At 41.7% G+C, this 17403-nt stretch overlaps 1 protein-coding gene across 1 annotated transcript; it reads right to left on the minus strand.

Annotated features, from left to right (window-relative positions):
• Nucleotides 1–803: 803 nt before the first annotated feature.
• Nucleotides 804–11797, minus strand: LOC310866533 (NADH dehydrogenase [ubiquinone] 1 alpha subcomplex subunit 10, mitochondrial-like). Its single transcript, XM_083776174.1, has 10 exons — nt 11615–11797; nt 9537–9705; nt 8866–9081; nt 8619–8705; nt 8066–8187; nt 6279–6358; nt 5463–5517; nt 4777–4862; nt 4316–4424; nt 804–1040 (listed from the first exon to the last, which is right to left on the minus strand). The coding sequence occupies exons 1-10, from the start codon at nt 11696–11698 to the stop codon at nt 972–974; spliced, it is 1077 nt and encodes a 358-aa protein (XP_083632300.1). The 5' UTR covers nt 11699–11797; the 3' UTR covers nt 804–971.
• Nucleotides 11798–17403: the final 5606 nt, after the last annotated feature.

The following is a 17403-nucleotide window of genomic DNA, read 5'->3' on the forward strand; positions in this document are numbered from 1 at the left end:
TTGTAATGTTAGTGTTAGTAAAAAAGCAGGTAAAGGAGTAAAGTTTGAGGCAAACTAACATCAGTCACTCTGCCGTTCACTGTAGTGGAAGAGGTGCGCCTGGTGAGGGTTTTACCCCCGCAGCTACGTCGAGTCCGCCTACAGGAAATACGTAGGCTGCGACCATGAGACCCGCTACGGAATCGGTCTATAGGCCTACCAGTGGTTCTCAAACTGTGGGTCGGGTCCCTACATGATTTTGGGAGTGTCCTCAGATGACGGTAAAGTGACAATTCAAGGACTTTTAAATACCTTAAAACAAGAAAATAACTGAAAAAGGCCATCAAAGGTTATCAACAACCTATACTGTAGAAATTGGTCAAACATTGTCCAAATTGCCAATAATGAGCACATGGCAAACATTGTGAAAATACATCTACAAACTCAAAACGCATCACAATATTTATCTGTGGAACAGTTAAATAAAATGTAATGCAATCTCCTACAATTCCAAGTGCTTGTCAGGATGGAGGGTCCCCAGTTCCAGTTAAATTATTATTTTGGGGAGGGGGTCCACCAGTTCAAAAGTGATTATTTCTGGGGTCCCCCAGTTCCCTCGGTTTCAATGTGTAGAACAAAATAAAACTAAGCTCATAATGCAGTGACACGTGAGCTTGTACATCTTCCATTTTCAGTAATTACTTTTAACATTTTTAAGCAGGAAACCAGAAAAGGGGTCTCAAAACAGTGTTTGGGGAAACTGATTTACTGTCCCTATTCCCATCAGATACCTAGCAAACAAAATGTTGACTCACTGAAAAGCATTTCTTTCATGTTAGTTTATTTTACATATACATTGTGTTTTATTTATTTAGGATGTAGTTTCTCCTTGATGCAGAGTATGAACAGAAAGGTCAACAACTGATTTTTTGCCCACAGGGCAGACTGGACAGGTGAGAACATATTCAGCGCCGATTCAGTCAGCAACACCTTCATTTCAGCCAGATTAATTTGTCCCCAATGTCGGCATTGTAGCCCGGTGCGTACTTCTTTCCAGGAAGCTAGAGGAAAAGAGAAAAGTGAACCCATTAGGATTCTTCTAAATCAGCTTTTTCGTGCCAAGGAAGGACCGCCAAATTGATATAGAATTGACCCCCCCCCCATCTGAAAATGTTTTGTGACGGGGAGCCCCAGAAGAGAAGATTTGTTTTTCCTTTTTTAATTACCAGATCTACAAGCTCAGAAAGTCATGACTAGACCAAGTAGGCTATAGACAGCAGAATATAGCAAATATATATTTTTGTGCAAAAATAGCAGATCTACAAGCTCAGAACCCATTGTGAGCTTGTCTTGCTATTTTCTATGCAAATACATCTGAGGGAAATATTGTACTATTTTACTCATTTGAAAACTTTAGTTTCTAGTTACTTTGTAGATTTTGATTAGATTATTACTACAAAACAAGCATTGACCACTTCAGCCATATACATTTAGGCTGTTTGAAAATAGCAGATCTGCAAGCTCGTTGTGTAGACCTGCTATTTTTAAAGCATTTTTTACATTTGGAAACCCATAGTAGTCAAATACTACAAAATTAGTATACTTAATACGTAATACAAATACTTTCATAATTTTACTCAAGTAAATTTTGAAGTAAACTTTTATTTGTAACAGTTCTACATTGTGGTATTGGTACTTTTATTACCACTGAAAACAGGCTTGTGGTTCAACAGTCAACACTAGTAGTTTTGTGTTTTCCAAAACGTCAAAGACGGATGGCAGGACAGAGCCGGGGTGACAGGGAGCAGCCAGACTGTCCATCACTCTGTCACTGATGTGGCTTCACATTAGCAGTAACTCATAACATGCTGTTTGCCAAGGGCTGGGCGAGTGATGGACCGTACGGCCCGGCCCGCCATGACACAAGCACTTTGCTCCACTATTAGTCTTCACTGTCATTGCACAACCCCAACGATGGATGAGTCTTGAGTGGCTCCTTCTTCAAAGCTTAAGGGAACAGGGGGGACCACGCTTCTTAAATTAGATAACTGTTAAATGCCTGCCCGAGTGTCTCTGGATTATCCATTAGAGCCATTTCCACAGGATTTATCACCTGGCTGACTTCAGTTCAGATATATAGTGGGGAAGGGTACATATTGGGTCAGGAAGTTAAACTTTAATAACATTTTACCAGGGTGTTGACTCTTCCAGAGTGTAATCATGTCTTCATTTGCGTTGTCTAATGGCCTCTGAGTTAATCAGCAGGCCAGCTATTAAAGCTGGAGGCAGACATTGGGTTCAGTGTCCCACTATTTAAGATAAATTATTTTACACTGTGCATTAATTTGCATTTCAGCTCAGCACGAAGCGACGCATTTCGAGCTTGTAGATCTGCTACTTTTGATATTTTTGAAATTGAACATATTTAGAATTTTGGACATAATGAGGCTTCCATTCAATAGACGACATTCACACATTTTTCCAAAAAAATTGATTCATTTCAAACCTTTTCCAAGTCTGGAAAACTGTTTTTCTAATCACACCCCCCTCCCCCACGCGTTCGTTCTCCCTTCTTATCTGCCTCCGCACTAAATGTCGAAGCCTCCTGTAGCACATTCATGCGGTGTGATTTTTTTGCAACTGGGGTATAAGACAAAAACTAGACTTCAGTCAATAAACCCAAAAGGTCAGTCTCTGTGTTGTCCTGCAAGACTGATGATACAGAGCCCCCGCCCCCCCCCCCCGCCGAATATTTCACATCTGGCATTTGCAAGTCATTTAATATTTCAGCAGAGGGGAAAAGATCTGCTCTGTCATATTGAAAAACGGCTGCCGATGCTATATGATGACTGCCAAAGTCATGGAAGGAGTGCATAGCAATTAGCAAATATACATATTCATTATGAGGATAGAATAGAGAATGATGGACCACCATTTGATGACATTTGGCCTCTCAGATCCAAGACTTAGAATATTTTGTTGTTTTATATTTTGTCCACAATTCTAATTCAAGTGTGCTGCATTGATGTGGTAACACAACAATAATTAATAATCATCATAATTTAAAAATCCTTTTTAGTAGTATAATAATTTAACTCTTGATGGGTCAATTTGGTTTCATTTTACGCTCTCAAAAGTTAAAGACCTATAAGGGTCCATTTGGTTACAAATTCTCCATCAATTAGTTGGGGACCACCTGGAACTAGAGGGCAGCACGGGTCCACCCGGACCCGAATACCCGAGATCCGACCCGGGAACCGACCCGGGTCGGGTGCAAAATATTGACGTGCCGTCGGGGAACGGGTCGGTTCCATTTCAAAGCTGCGGATCTCGGTTCGGGTATCTGAAATGCAGAATACCCGAACTGCCCGTGCAAGACCCGAGCTTTATTATATATTGTAACGATCCCAGGAACCGGAGGCAGAGACGTAGTTCCAATGATAAAGATCTCTCTTTATTATAGTTCAACAATCATCCATATAAACACAGCATTTGTGTGTGTACATGCTAGCCAGGTTTGCTCTCTCAACCTAACTACCAACAGCCCCTCACAGGCTCACATACCGCGTCACTCACTCCTCCGTCCCGGGAGTCCCACCCCCAATACAGTCCCATTGGCTAAAGCCATAGCTGGCCGCTACACTATATAATATATATAAACCTTTCAACTTTAAAAATAGTTTTTGAAAATAGACATGATATTATGGTTATGCGTTACGGTTGTAATGATTATGTTCTAAAATACACGCCTCGAGGATTTGGAAATGGAACGTATCCCCTGGTGGTGGGTGTGTCACAGTGTGTGCGCGGTCACATACACAGTCAGTTGTGTGAAGTCAGCCTTCCGATGTGAATGTGATCCACCGCAGTCTGGAATAAAGCCTAATTATTACAGCACGTCGTCCTTCCTGATTGTACACATTGTGCAACGCAAGACACAAACTGTAGGCCTACTTAACCATGCGACGCATTGCAAGCTTGTAGATTGGTGCTTTTCAGCGCTCCTTTGTAGAGGAGGGGGTGGTGCATGCAGCATTGCTGACGTTCAGTCTCATAATCACAGTGAAAATGAGCATAATATAGGACTGGACACACCACGGGTGTAACGGGTCGTCGGGTCTTTCGGATCCGAACCTGTTTTTATCGGCTCCGGATCGGACCGGGTCCAATTATTTCGGGTCTGGTTCCGGGCCGGGTGCGGCCAATTAGAATGTTCTCGGATCCGGATCGGTTCGGTTCTGATATCACCGGGTCCGTTTCGGGCCGGGTCCAATTTTATGGACCCGTGCTGTGCTCTACCTGGAACCCTCTCGAGAACCACTGCCGAACCACATACCTGTCTGTAGGCGTAGTAGGTCTCGTCGAATTCGTGAGCCCCAATGGTGATTTCCGGCAGGAACCTTGGTATGCAAAAAAGGTTGGACACCCTCCGCTTGTCTTCCACCCTAGAGGAGCGAAAGACAATCAAATGCCTTGATTAGAAACAATGAAAAACCCTGAGTGGTGTGTGTGTGCGTGAGAACATTCACCTCCATGGAAACCTCATATGTCCAAAACTGTTACTTTTAGGATTCAAATTCAAAAGTAGCAGATCTACAAGCTCAAATGTTTTGAGCTTGTAGATCTGCTACTTTTCATACTTGTGCGACACTGTAGTGTCATCAAGTAGGGTGTTAATATACAGAAAAGAAAGAAGAAAATTAACTGTAATAATATGGAGATAAGATGTTTTTGCCCGACAGCGACGAGGTGATGAATGTGTGGACAAGAGGGTGGTTAAATTGGTTGAACACTCACAGCATCCTCATGCAGTGGTAGGTGACGTCGTCCTGCTCAAGCCAAGGTCCTTTCTCGGACTTCATATACTCAATGTCTTCTGCCACCTGCCCAGACATGATGACACAGAAGTAGGGGCCGTCAGTCACCATCATGCAATCTTACTTGACGATTGAATTGTCGTACAAATAACTAGGCCTGTCACAATTACTACATAAATCGCAATTATTCAAGGTATTTACAATTATTTTTGCATAATCATTTCCACGTTGAAAAATGTGTAAAACAAAGGCAGCTTGCTGTGGTTCGCTATACTAACTAGAAATGTGCATGCACAGGGGGTGAAGGGCTGCAATTGTAGGTTATCTCTTGTTGTTTTTCTGGTTATTTCGCTCCACTCTTTTCGACTGGGCCACGGCCCATATGGACCCTACGCCGGTGGTTGCCATAGAAACCGGACCAATATTAAAAGCTGCCGTGGGGGCTCAACCATTATATACACGGAGTATACATTGGGGTCCGTATATACTGTATACGGACCTAGCAAACAACGACCCCTAGCGGTGAGGTCCGGATATATATGGACATGGCGCAAAAATAATTAATTGCCAACTTAAATTTGTAATTGTGACAGCCCTACAAATAATTGTGATTTTCTTTTAGGCATCATATGTTGCAACACACAAACTTGTCACTTGTGCGCTTACCTTGTCAATGTCTAGTGCTTGGGTTGCATCATAAGCCAGCACTTCTGCACTTTCACTGCAAGAAGGAGAAAACATTTATGCTTATCTGCACTCGCATCACAGTTATATCAGATATTGTAAAATGTAGGATGCTGTAAAATCATTAGTCCCATAAATAAGAGGATGTATAACATCACTGTCAGACATAATCCTTATCTCCATACTTCATCTTTTTCCTATAAATGAATTCCCTATTTATATTATGTCGTACTGTATGTCACACAAATGTAGTGAATTAAGCAATATTACACGAGAGGGTGTGCGTTACTGTCATTGTCACGCCTGCGTTGCTGCAAGAATGAGCCAAAGGAGAGTTCTGTAAGCAGTGCAGAAGTGCCATTAATGACAGTAACGCACACCCTGGCCTTGAGTGTGCGTTAGTTACCCTTAAAACTAAATCATATTTTTTTAATGACAGATGAAGCCACTACGACCACAAATGTCCCAAGAAACTAGCTAGCCTAGCCACCGAGTCTGCTGCACTCTGGGAGACCAACACGGCTGAATTATTTGTTCTAATTAGGTGTTCCATGATGCTGGTTTGAAGCATAGAAGGCTATTTCAACCAATCAGATTGCTTCCTCGAAACAACCTGTTGTATACAAGCTCACAAAGCATCGTGATGTGAAGAATAATGTCATCCCTCCACTAGATCTATATATCGTGTGTCGGTACTTTTCAGGACGCTGTAGAACGATAAAGTACAAAAAACACAAAGTTAAAATATGGAGAAAAGAGGTTTCTGCCAGACAGCAGTGATATCCTTCCTTCCCTCACCTGATTTTGGGCAGGAAGGACTTCTTGTAGGCATCCTCAATGCTCTTCAGATATGATAGAGGCACATTCTGAAGATAAGACTGAACAAACATAAAAAAGGAATGAAGTACCTCTTGTGGTGCAACAAAATGAAAGCTGCTTTTTTAAGAGCTAAGGATTTATTCTGTCACTTCTCTGTGCTTAAATGTAGCATCACCTTGAAGAGATTGGGGCGTCCCGGACCCTGGCATGAAAATGTTAATGAACCACTTAAATGACAATACACTAACAGTATCACCTCAGATGTAAAACTATTATGCTAAACCTAAGTGGTACTTTTGACTTTAAGTGCATTTTTATACCAATACTTTTGAACTTTTACTCCAGTACATTTTTAATAGCAGACTTTTTTAGTATTTCTACATTGCACTATTGATACTTTTACTGTACTTTTTCCACCACTGGTGAAGTGGAGCTTGTCATAAGAACAGTGTTAAATATAATCCAATATGCATATTATACAGGTACAATGATGTGGGTTAGAACAATGCAAATCACAGGGCTAACACATGTATGCATTTGCTACACAAGTATATAATAGTGTTGTGTAACTCCACTGACAGTGATTATCTTGAAAGAGGAAATAATTTCCTGGGGCATAATAATTACATACAGTATGAGTATACTATGTATATCGGTGCTAATGACTGCCAGGCTCTGTGAATCATATTTCTGCCTGCCTGCCAAGTGTAAGCCGGTGAGAGACCCTAAATGGGCAGCACGTGGAGTAAAGGACAAGAAAGAAATGAAAATGAGCCTAGTTGGCTATGTAAAGAATCCTGAGCCAAGGATGTGTTCCTTTGTTTTCCCCTTCCCTACCACACAAAGGCCAAAGCAAGTGCCAAGGACCCCTAAATTGATACATTTGGCTGCAGACCCCAATCTGAAAATGTTTTGTGCTAGAAAATAACAGGCAGGAGTTAATACATTTCAACATACTTTTTTAGGGAACTGTAGCAACCAAAGGTGATAAAGTATTCCAGTAGCCAGAGGTGGGCAAAAGTGTTTTACATTTTCATAGTTTCCTGTAATTAATGTGGCGCTGACACGAAAACAAACATATCTCGGGTGAAAGCCCGGCCCACACCAAAATATCTTGCTGATGTCTTTTTGTAAACTGTGGACCTGTAAAGCCCTCTGAGACTGTAAGAGTCATTTAGGGCTATACAGCTGAATTAATAAGACTTGACATAAAGACATACTATGTCATTTTGGCTTCTGACGCAAAAGGCATCTCTTCAGGGCAGTCTACTATCAATTCCCACCAAGTTTCATGAACATCTATCTATCTGCCTCTGCTGTTCTCAAATTGCATTGTTCACAGACAGGGATGGTTTAGAGACAGTACCATATATTATTACAATTCCCTACCATGCTTGCCTTGCATGCAATCATGGAAAATAAGTAACACACAGGATAATGCAAAAATAAACTAATTCTAATCTGTTTTGTGAAATGTGCAGTATAGCAACAAAATGTTTTTCAGAAAACTTGTTGACAGTCAGGATTTAGAAGGCATTTTTAGAATCATCCTCAGGTCTAAATGGGTTAATATAACTAATCACCGGAAATATACGATCTACAAGCTCACAACACGTGTTGTGACCAATAGATCGGCTATTTTCAGTGTGCAACATGCTTCCATAGACTTTTATGGAATCCATATGGCTGAAATCAGTCGTGGCAACTGAAAACTTTAACCCATGAGTATGTATCTGTTCTGTATTGTTCAGTATCGGTCTCTTTACCGTTCCACTCTGTTGCAACTTCTTCTGCACCTCTTCAGCCGGTGTGTCCACATAGATGACCACATGTGGGGGCAGGAACTCACAGATGCTGATGCCTTTGACCTCGTTGTAGTGTTCCACACCTGTAGGCCAAGGAGCGTTAAAGGGATCGTGACATTAAAAAAAAGTTTTTATATATATTTTTTATTGGTAGGTTTTCTGAGCTCAATTGCACCCGAAAATTCCAGGAGGAAAACGGATAAGGGGTGAGTTGTCCTGTTACCTTCTGGGTAAGTCACTCATACAGGCGCAAGCAGCAGAATGTTAGTGTGGGAGGTTTTGCAAGACTGTGCTAACAACAACAATACAATATGTCCAGATGAAATAAAAATAAGATAGAAGATAGGTTTTAAAAGTATTTAATACAAGTTATAAAGGAAGTGTGTGCAGGGCACACATTCTAAAATTATGTAAAGGAAGCCATGGCAGCAATGAGAGATGTGCAAACAAATAAAAGGTGTGATGCGTTTTCAAACACTTTGTCGTAATTTAAATTAAAAAGTGCAATACTCACACTGCTTCCTGATGTAACCCTCTTTGTACATGGCCTCCAAAAAGACAAAGTCACTGAAGGGAGACCGCTCCAAGACCACTCCTTGGCCTACAACCCAGATAAGGAGGGATGTCATTTGTTTTTTATGATTCAAAATTTGTATTGCTTTTGCTTTTTGTTATTTGTCAACACGTGGCCCTGTTTGAAAATGTCTGCAATGAAGTTTTTTGAAAACGTTTTTTGAAAATGTTTCAACATGGAAACTCACCTGTTGTGAGTAAATGTTCAATGGCATCAGAGTACTGCAGCAGTCTCATACTGTACATCCACAGCTGCAGCCTGTAGGAGTTCCCGTCCGCAGCCTTGGGGTCCGTGTAGAACTTCTCCAAGCTGCACTTTCCGTTGAACCTGGGGGACACTTGCTCTTTCTCCCCAGTCATCTTGTCTATGTAGAACGCATCAGCCTCGGGCATGTAGAGCATCCCTGTTGACAGATTAACCCAAAGTTCGTTTGATTTGATTATTTCCCTCAAAAAATTTATAAACAAAAGCAAAAGGAAACAAGGAAGTATAGTAGAATGTGATAAATAGATGTTGTGGGGACGGTTTTTCTGGTGGTTGTTATGATTGACAATTTTGATTTAATTTTTTACTATTACAATTCAGGTTGGGATATTAGGATTATACATTTAAAGGTTAGGTTTAGTGCAGGTTGCATTTAGAGTAAGAGTTAAACATTATTTATACTTGGGTTAGGGTTCGGGTTGCATGCCAGTCGTGTCATGCACGGAAGAATAGCCGATCTACAAGCTTAAAATACTGCGTTGTGAGCTTGTAGATCTGCCATTTGTCAGCTTTAGGCTTGCCCCAACATTTTAAAATGGCCCTAATATTAATTAGATATCATTGCTGTCCTAGTGTGTGTGTGTGTTTTATTACCAAGTTTGTCTGCCAGCTTCTTAGCCAGGTCTCCTTTCCCTGAGGCCAGGTTTCCATCAACGGAGATGATCTTGCTGAACTCGTTCAATCTAGGTGTTGTCCTCTCTCCCAGAACGTAGGCCCACCAGCCATAACGCAGATTCCTCACAGAGCTGGTGTGAATACCAGCCTGAAACACAATGATGATGTGAGGTTAAAGGTAGGGTACATGATATTTTGAATGAAACGTTAAAAAGGTTAAAGCACTATTGTGATAGTCATCATTGCTATAGTGTTTGTTCAGTACACTGAAGTCTCCATGTCTCCGCAACTCTGTAATACAACGACGTAGAGTCTGTGGGGGCCACGGGGCCACAGCCCCCATGAAGATTCCCAGGGCCCCTTTAGGCCCCCATGAAGATTTTCGTGGACATTTTACATTTACATTACATATTTTCTGGGAATTCCGAACATTTTGGACCTCTCCGCCGGCAATCTGAGAATCCCATCGTCAAATATTCGGGAAAACAGCGCCTCCCCTGTTGTTCCTCAGGCAACAGTCTGTCTTGAGAGACACCGGCCGTCCAAGAGGTGTTAAAAAGTGCTAATCGGGTTTATTTTGTAGTTGTTCTTGAGGCGTGACATAATAACACTGATCAAGAATTCACCAAAGAGACCTAACCCTACACAGACTAGTGAGACTACACACTGACTCGAGAAAAGACCCATATCGTCCAAAATAGGCTGATCAGTCGCTGTCTGTGTATAGGCTAATTCATTGGTAAAAGTATGCTAAATAACAAATTTTTAGACCATTTGGGAAATAAATAAATCCGCGGCGGCAGTCCCCCCCAACACAATTCTGTAGCCTACCCAAAGGTAAAACGCACCCGCCGCCTATGATCTCTCTCTCTCTCCCTCCGTATCTCTCTATATCTCCCTCTCTCTCTCTCTCATAATAATAATAATATAGTCCTGAAAGTCCTCACCTTGGCTTGCACATTGGCCTATAGAAGCTGCTTTAAAAGTACCAGCGAAAACAACTTATTTCTTTCCGCGCTGCGGCGGCGGGGGGGGGGGGGGGGGGGGGGGAGGGTGCGGGGAGGCGGGGCTGCGGGGGGGCTCTTGAGGATTGATCAAACTCTTCGGCTCTGCTGTAATATATTATAGATTTCCTGTTTTAATTGCTCCTTTTGTTTTTGCTATTACGCCATGTAGTTGATGCTTTCTTGTTGTATTTTTGCTCTCTCTGTGAAGCACTGAACTACACTCATTGTCTGAAATGTGCTATATAAATAAAGATTGATTGATTGAGAGATTAAATTACAGAATATTTACCTGATTTTATTTAATGTTTTCTTTTGTTTTTATTATTATTTAACATTCAGTCATGCAGGTGAACCCACATTAAATCTATCTGCTTCTCTGGCTAATATTCAATTTAAATTAGAATCTAGAGTTGTTTGCTGCTATACACTTACCCTATCTTTAATTAAAAAAAACCCAAAAAAACAGGTGGGTTGGTCAAATTCAGCCAATCAGTGCCCATTTATCAGCTTCTACAGTGTTCCAGTAATCCAGTTGAATTTTGTATACTCGGCACACTAGTGCCGTCGTGGCAGTGGGCACAGTTGACAGGTGCATTGTGGTAATTTGCAATTGCAAGTATGGGCCAGAGGTAATTAATCACACCCGTGTGCCTATTATGCAACTCAAAGGACGTTTTGATTATGTCCAGGCAGTCAAGATCCGCTGTCATGCAATGATTCCGGGTCCTGTTGGTTGATGCCCTCCGTGTTTACTGTTTAGCTCGTGGGAAGGTGCAGATAGTACAAGCACAAGTTTTCTGCCAGAACTTTCAAAAGGATGTGATAAATCGTGATACATATTGGGTGAGTACACAGTATACACGCAGCTCTGCCTTTGGGACACAACTAACAACTATGTAAACAACTATAACAATAGTAATATATCACAGTCACAGTCTGGGGTAACATTGTTATTGTTATGGCTAGTGTAATGTTGCATGTTAGCATGTTGCTATGACAGCTGGCTATCGTCCTTGAGGATTCTGTTGTCAGTCACTATGGTGGCTGTACCTTGTGTATGGTTGTTAATGTTGTCCTCGCGCTGAGCGCCTCTGCTCCGGACGGCACGAGTAGCCGGACCAGCCTGAGAGCCATAATATTGTTGTTCACTGTCTGTCCTTTAAATTAAAACAACAACCTGACCCGAAAACGGATCTGTCAACCTGTCCTCCTCCTCCGCGTTGAGGCGCGATCATTATACGTCACGGCAAATCGGTGTTGCCAGATTAGGTAAGAGAACCAGGTCAATGAAAACAAAGCCCACCATGGAAGCAAGTTAAGCAACATGAGCTTAGTTAGATGATTGATTGATTGATTGATTGAAATATTTATTAACAGTTTGTAGAATTTACAGTACATTTTAAGCACAAACTCAATACAAAGACTGTCAACTGTGAGTGGACGACCCAATTAAGCATTAGGCCTACACTTGTTTACAACAGGGTCCACATTGTTCAATTCATCAAAACATTTAAAGACATACAAACATTTAGAGACATACAAATAGACATTTCTATGTAGCTAAATTCATCATATGGGAAGCAAAAAAGGGAAAAGATACAATATACAGTGAGGGAAAATGGGGTGGGGGGGATTCAGATTTTACAGAGGCCAGTTTCGAATTGCAGCCATCCGTAGGTGCCCTTTGAGAGCGGTTTTGAAGGAGTCAAGGGATTCACATGTCTTAATGACTGTTGGTAGGGCGTTCCACATTTTGGTGGCATAGGAGCGAAAAGAATTTAGTCCCTTGTTTGTGCCGAATCTGGGTTGTACATGGTTTGTTGCACTCCCTCTGGTGTTGTGGGTGTGGACTTCGTTTACATTAAGGAAGTATTTAGACAGGTACATGGGTATCTTGGTGGTGTATCGAATCTTGTGGACCAGACCCATTGCAAGATGCTGTACTCTGTCGACGACCCTAAGCCATCCCAGCCTGTCAAAGTGGGCAGGGGTGAGGTGGGTTCGGGGGGTGAGGCCAAGTAGGAGCCTGACCAGTTTGTTTTGGGAGGTCTGGAGCCTTGTTTTAAGGGCCTTTGAGGTGCTGTGGTACCAAGAGGTGGATGCATAGTCAAAGAAACCTTGTACGAGGGCTCCTGTTAAGGTCTTCAAGGTGTTTTTGCTGACCAGTGAGGAGATCCTGTAAAGGAATCTTGTTCTTTGATTGACTTTTTTGATTACGTTGGTGGCCATCTTATCACCGGAAAGATTGGCCTCCAGGATGGAACCTAGGTAGGTAATTTGATCTTTTCGTGTGATAATATTGTCACCCACTCTAACCAAGAAGCCATCTGCCTTGCTGAGATTACTATTTGATCCGAAGAGGATGGATTCAGTTTTTCCCAGGTGTAAGGATAGTTTGTTATCAGCGAGCCAGGTGTAGATTCTACCGAGTTCAGAGCTGAGGGTCTTTTCAACCTGCAGTTTGTTCCTGTCCGAGACCAGCAGTGCTGAGTCATCTGCGAACAGGAACAAGTTGCAGTCACAAGCTGAAGTCATGTCATTAACATATATTAGGAACAGTAAAGGCCCTAGTATGCTTCCTTGTGGGATGCCACAGCTCACTGGGAGGGGAGGGGACAGTGTTCCGTTCACCTCCACCATCTGTTCTCTCCCCTCCAGGTAGGATTGCATCCAGCTCACTGATGTGCTATCAAAACCAATAGCTTTAAGCTTGTTAACCAGTATGGAGTGGTTCACGGTGTCAAAAGCCTTTTGGAGGTCCAGCATGACCATGCCGCAGTATTTTCCAGCGTCCACCTCGTGTTTGATGTGGTCGCTCAAATAGAGGAGGCATGTGTCAGTGGAGTGGGATGTTCTGAAACCAGATTGGAACTCGTACAGCAATTTATTAGTGGCAAGATACTTTTCAACCTGTTCATAGACTATTTTTTCCATCACTTTCGAGATGGAGCTTAGAATAGAAATAGGGCGGTAGTTGCCGGGTTCTAATTTACTCCCTTTTTTGTACAAGGGGGTTACTTTGGCCAGTTTAAAATCTTGGGGGACCTGTCCCTGTTTGATGGAGAGGTTAACTATGTGGGTGATGACTGGAGCTATGGAAAAGGCTGAGTCTCTGAGATGATGATCTGCGCTATTTTCAACCCTGGTGTAGCAGAGTGGCTACACCAGTGTGACCTACGTTCGCAATAAAAGCACGTAGGCTACAACTACCAATGTTTGCAATCAACTTTACAGGAAAAACAAGCACAAAGTCGCTTATAATAAGCAGACATGGCAACACTACGGTGCTTTTGCTTCCGGCTCACGAATATACGTCATCATGTATCGCCTTGGGTGTAATTGTTGCCATTATGGTTGTTACCCTAGAGATCATAAATCGTCACACACAAATATGATCTAAGTAAGTAGTTCAGTTGTTTCTGCTTTTGGCAGTTTGAGCTGTTTGTTTATTTGTCTGTCTCTGTGTGTGTGTGTGTGTGTGTGTGTGTGTGTGTGTGTGTGTGTGTGTGTGTGTGTGTGTGTGTGTGTGGGGGGGGGGGGGGGGGATGAATTGATCTTCATAACTATAAGTGTGGATAGAATTGATAAAATACATAAATCATAATAGAAAGCCATCGACATGTTCCATAGCGTTCCATAGTCTTGACCAGTAGATGGTGCTACTGATTCATCTCACTGTTGTCAGGGAAATGCCTCGACCAGCTGCAAAGAATAAAATACTTGATAAATGCCCCTGTGTGCAGTAGCTACTAGTACTACCTACATGCATAATTATTATGGAGGGAATGCACAACAGTCTCATAAAATGCAAAAGAAAAAAAGCAAAGCAACTATAACTACCCCTTTTGCCCATGGTTTTCTTTTCACCAACTAACATATTAATAAATTGTAATAACATAACGCAGCATAACACACCAACCACAATAATCCCACCAACATGTGAACTACCATGACAAAATGGGCCTAAAAAAATCTACCGGGAGATAACAAACGGAGGTAAATGTAAATTCCCATCGAAAGGATATTCACTGCCATCCTTTGTCCATAGTGTTGATGAATTGAATACATAGGAACACAATGGAAAATAATATTTCCAGGACTTTTTGTGTTATCCTTAGCCTTAATGTCTGAATGTGCCATGTGCTGTTTACATTTCTGACTTGCATATTCAGTCAATCAACATGTTCCAACTCAAATAACATGGCACAACAATAAGCATTATGGGACCACTTCACCATCATCTTCATATAATAGGTCCTCACTGAGAATCATGATAAAATGCCACAATTTGCTTCTACTCAGTCTGTGACATCATCGTTAGGCAGAATTTTATCGTGAGAACGATGGCTTCCATTTTCGCATTGCAACTTTTCAGGACTAGAAAGCCTGCAGTTTCTATTAGCTTGGATTCCCCATCTATTATATCACTGGTGGACACGAGTTTCTGAACTGCCCACAGCCCTCCTATGAGACACAGACTGAGTAGAAAAAAATGGTGGCATTTTATCATGATTATTAGTGAGGACCAATTATATGAAGATAGGTTGAAAAGTGGTGAAGTGGTCCTTTAATGTCAGGGTGTACCGTGTGCACTGTACCCCAACCAAGGCATGCTGTTTTTGTTTGTTTGTTTTTTTGCCTAGTGGACAGGTGGACAGTAAACGTACATTTACTTGAGTACCCTACTTGTTTAAATCTTTTGAGCAGGCCTACTTTATTGCATTCTTGGATACTCCACTACAAAGACAAATATTGTACTTTTGAGTTTTGACTACATTTTTCGGAAGAGAAAACTTGTGAGCTTGTAGAACTTCCATAGCTGGGTGAAATAATTGTGCAACCCGGCTTAGTTTTTTTTTTTTAATTCAGCTAGAAAGCTCACGCACTGTGAGGTCACACACACTCTACTGGCAGTCAGGGAGGATGGGGAGCAGCCAAGGTGCAATTAAGCCACTCTACCACCCATTTGTTCAGCTTCAGTTCAAGTTTATGGTCACATCATAATGGCTGAAATCACAGCCTGTCCTTACAAGCTCCAGCGATTTGCAGTTACAACATAGTCATAACAATAGAGAAAGGTCCCAGGAAAAAGTCAGATAACAGGACAACAATGTAGCCTATGTAAGGTGTGTCCTGGAAAATAAATAATGAGTCAGTCTATCAGTCAACAAAAAAAGACAGATATTAAAGGTATATTCAGTGATTTCACTCAAAAAACCTTAGGTTTCGTTTTTGGCTGTGGGACCCAGCCTTTCGTCCAATCAGGATAGAGAGTCAAAAACAAAACCTAAGGTTTTTTGACCCCCAGGGGTTAACTGGGGACAGGGAGGAACTCCTTATATGGCCAGCACACTCTATAGTAGGGAGGATTATCACAACAAAAGAAAAAAATAAGTCATATTTGAATTAAGTGAAATCACTGAATATACCTTTAAACAGGTAAGTGTATACATGAGTGATATGGCCCTGCATGTAGTTTTTATGATCACAACTAAAGACCTTTCTGTTTGCCCCTGCCTTTCTATAGTTTATTTTAATTTCTCTTCTGCACTGTTATGTTTTATTTATTTTTATTTGTTTTTGCTTATTTAATTACATTTTATGCATCCTAATGTCAATTATAATTGTGTTTCCTTGATGTTCTGTGTCAAGCACATTGAATTGCCTTGTTGTTCAAATGTGCTAAATACATAGCCTACATACACATAAATCATGGCATGTTTTGCACTCTGTCCGTCCGTCCGCCAGCCCGGTCTATGCCAAACTGTGCACACACACTCACTGGATGCCAATGACGAACCTTTGCCCCAGATTTTCCAGAACGACCCATTGAGGCAGACTTTTGGAAAACACATTTATTTTGTATTACTCATTTTATCCATATACATCACGCAAATCGGTACACACTATCTCTAGTCAGGTGATCAACATGGATCTGTCCTATTTACAATATTCCATCCCAATTGCCTAATTCAAAGTTGCAGGCTTGATCTGTTTTTAACAAAATGCCTCAAATCATCATGGACGCAGCATGCAATTTATGTGACGCACATTCCCACTAGGCTGAGGATGAAATGCCACTTGAAGATTTTTATATCAGCCTCATGGTGGTGCTATAACAGGCCGATGCTATAACTACACCGATCTGTGTGAAACTTTGCATGCACACTGTAGAGACCGGCTTTAGTAAAACATTTTGTTTGAGTGGTGCAACCACTCCAAGGAACAGCAATGTCCGTGTCCGCCTATGTGTTGTGTGTTGTATGTGTTAATGAGCACCAGTATGAGTACCAGTAGGGGAGCTGTTGTGCCAACAGAGAGAGAGAGAGACAGTGCTGCACTGTTGCCTGCTAATGAGAGAGAGAGAGAGAGAGAGAGGGCGCGAGAGAGAGAGGAGGACAGATTCTGTCCAAAAATCCTATCCATATCTCTAGACGGTACTCAGACTATAGAGATACTGTGTGCAAATCGCTACACAGAATCTCTATAGTCATGTGATCAAGATGGATGTCCGCTAACCGCTATTTCATATTCCATCCTAATTGGCTAACATTGGCTTCCAAAGTTTGCAGGATTGGCCTGTTTTTTCACATTGGCCTGTTATAGCACCACCAGCAGCTGGACTTTTGCTAAACACATTTTTGGAATAAAATGCCTCAAATCATGACTTTGAGAATGTTGAATTGTCATCAAAGGTATAAGAAGAAATCTCACCCTCTTCACATTTGCCTATTATAGTGCCACCAGGAGGCCACAATAAACTTTTTCTAGTTTTACTCACAACCGATGACAGACATCCTGGAACACCTGAGTCTCGTTTCCATGATCAGGGACAGGAA

This window comes from Protomyctophum parallelum, assembly GCF_964188405.1.
Source record: "Protomyctophum parallelum genome assembly, chromosome: 11".
Classification (NCBI taxonomy): domain Eukaryota; kingdom Metazoa; phylum Chordata; class Actinopteri; order Myctophiformes; family Myctophidae; genus Protomyctophum; species Protomyctophum parallelum.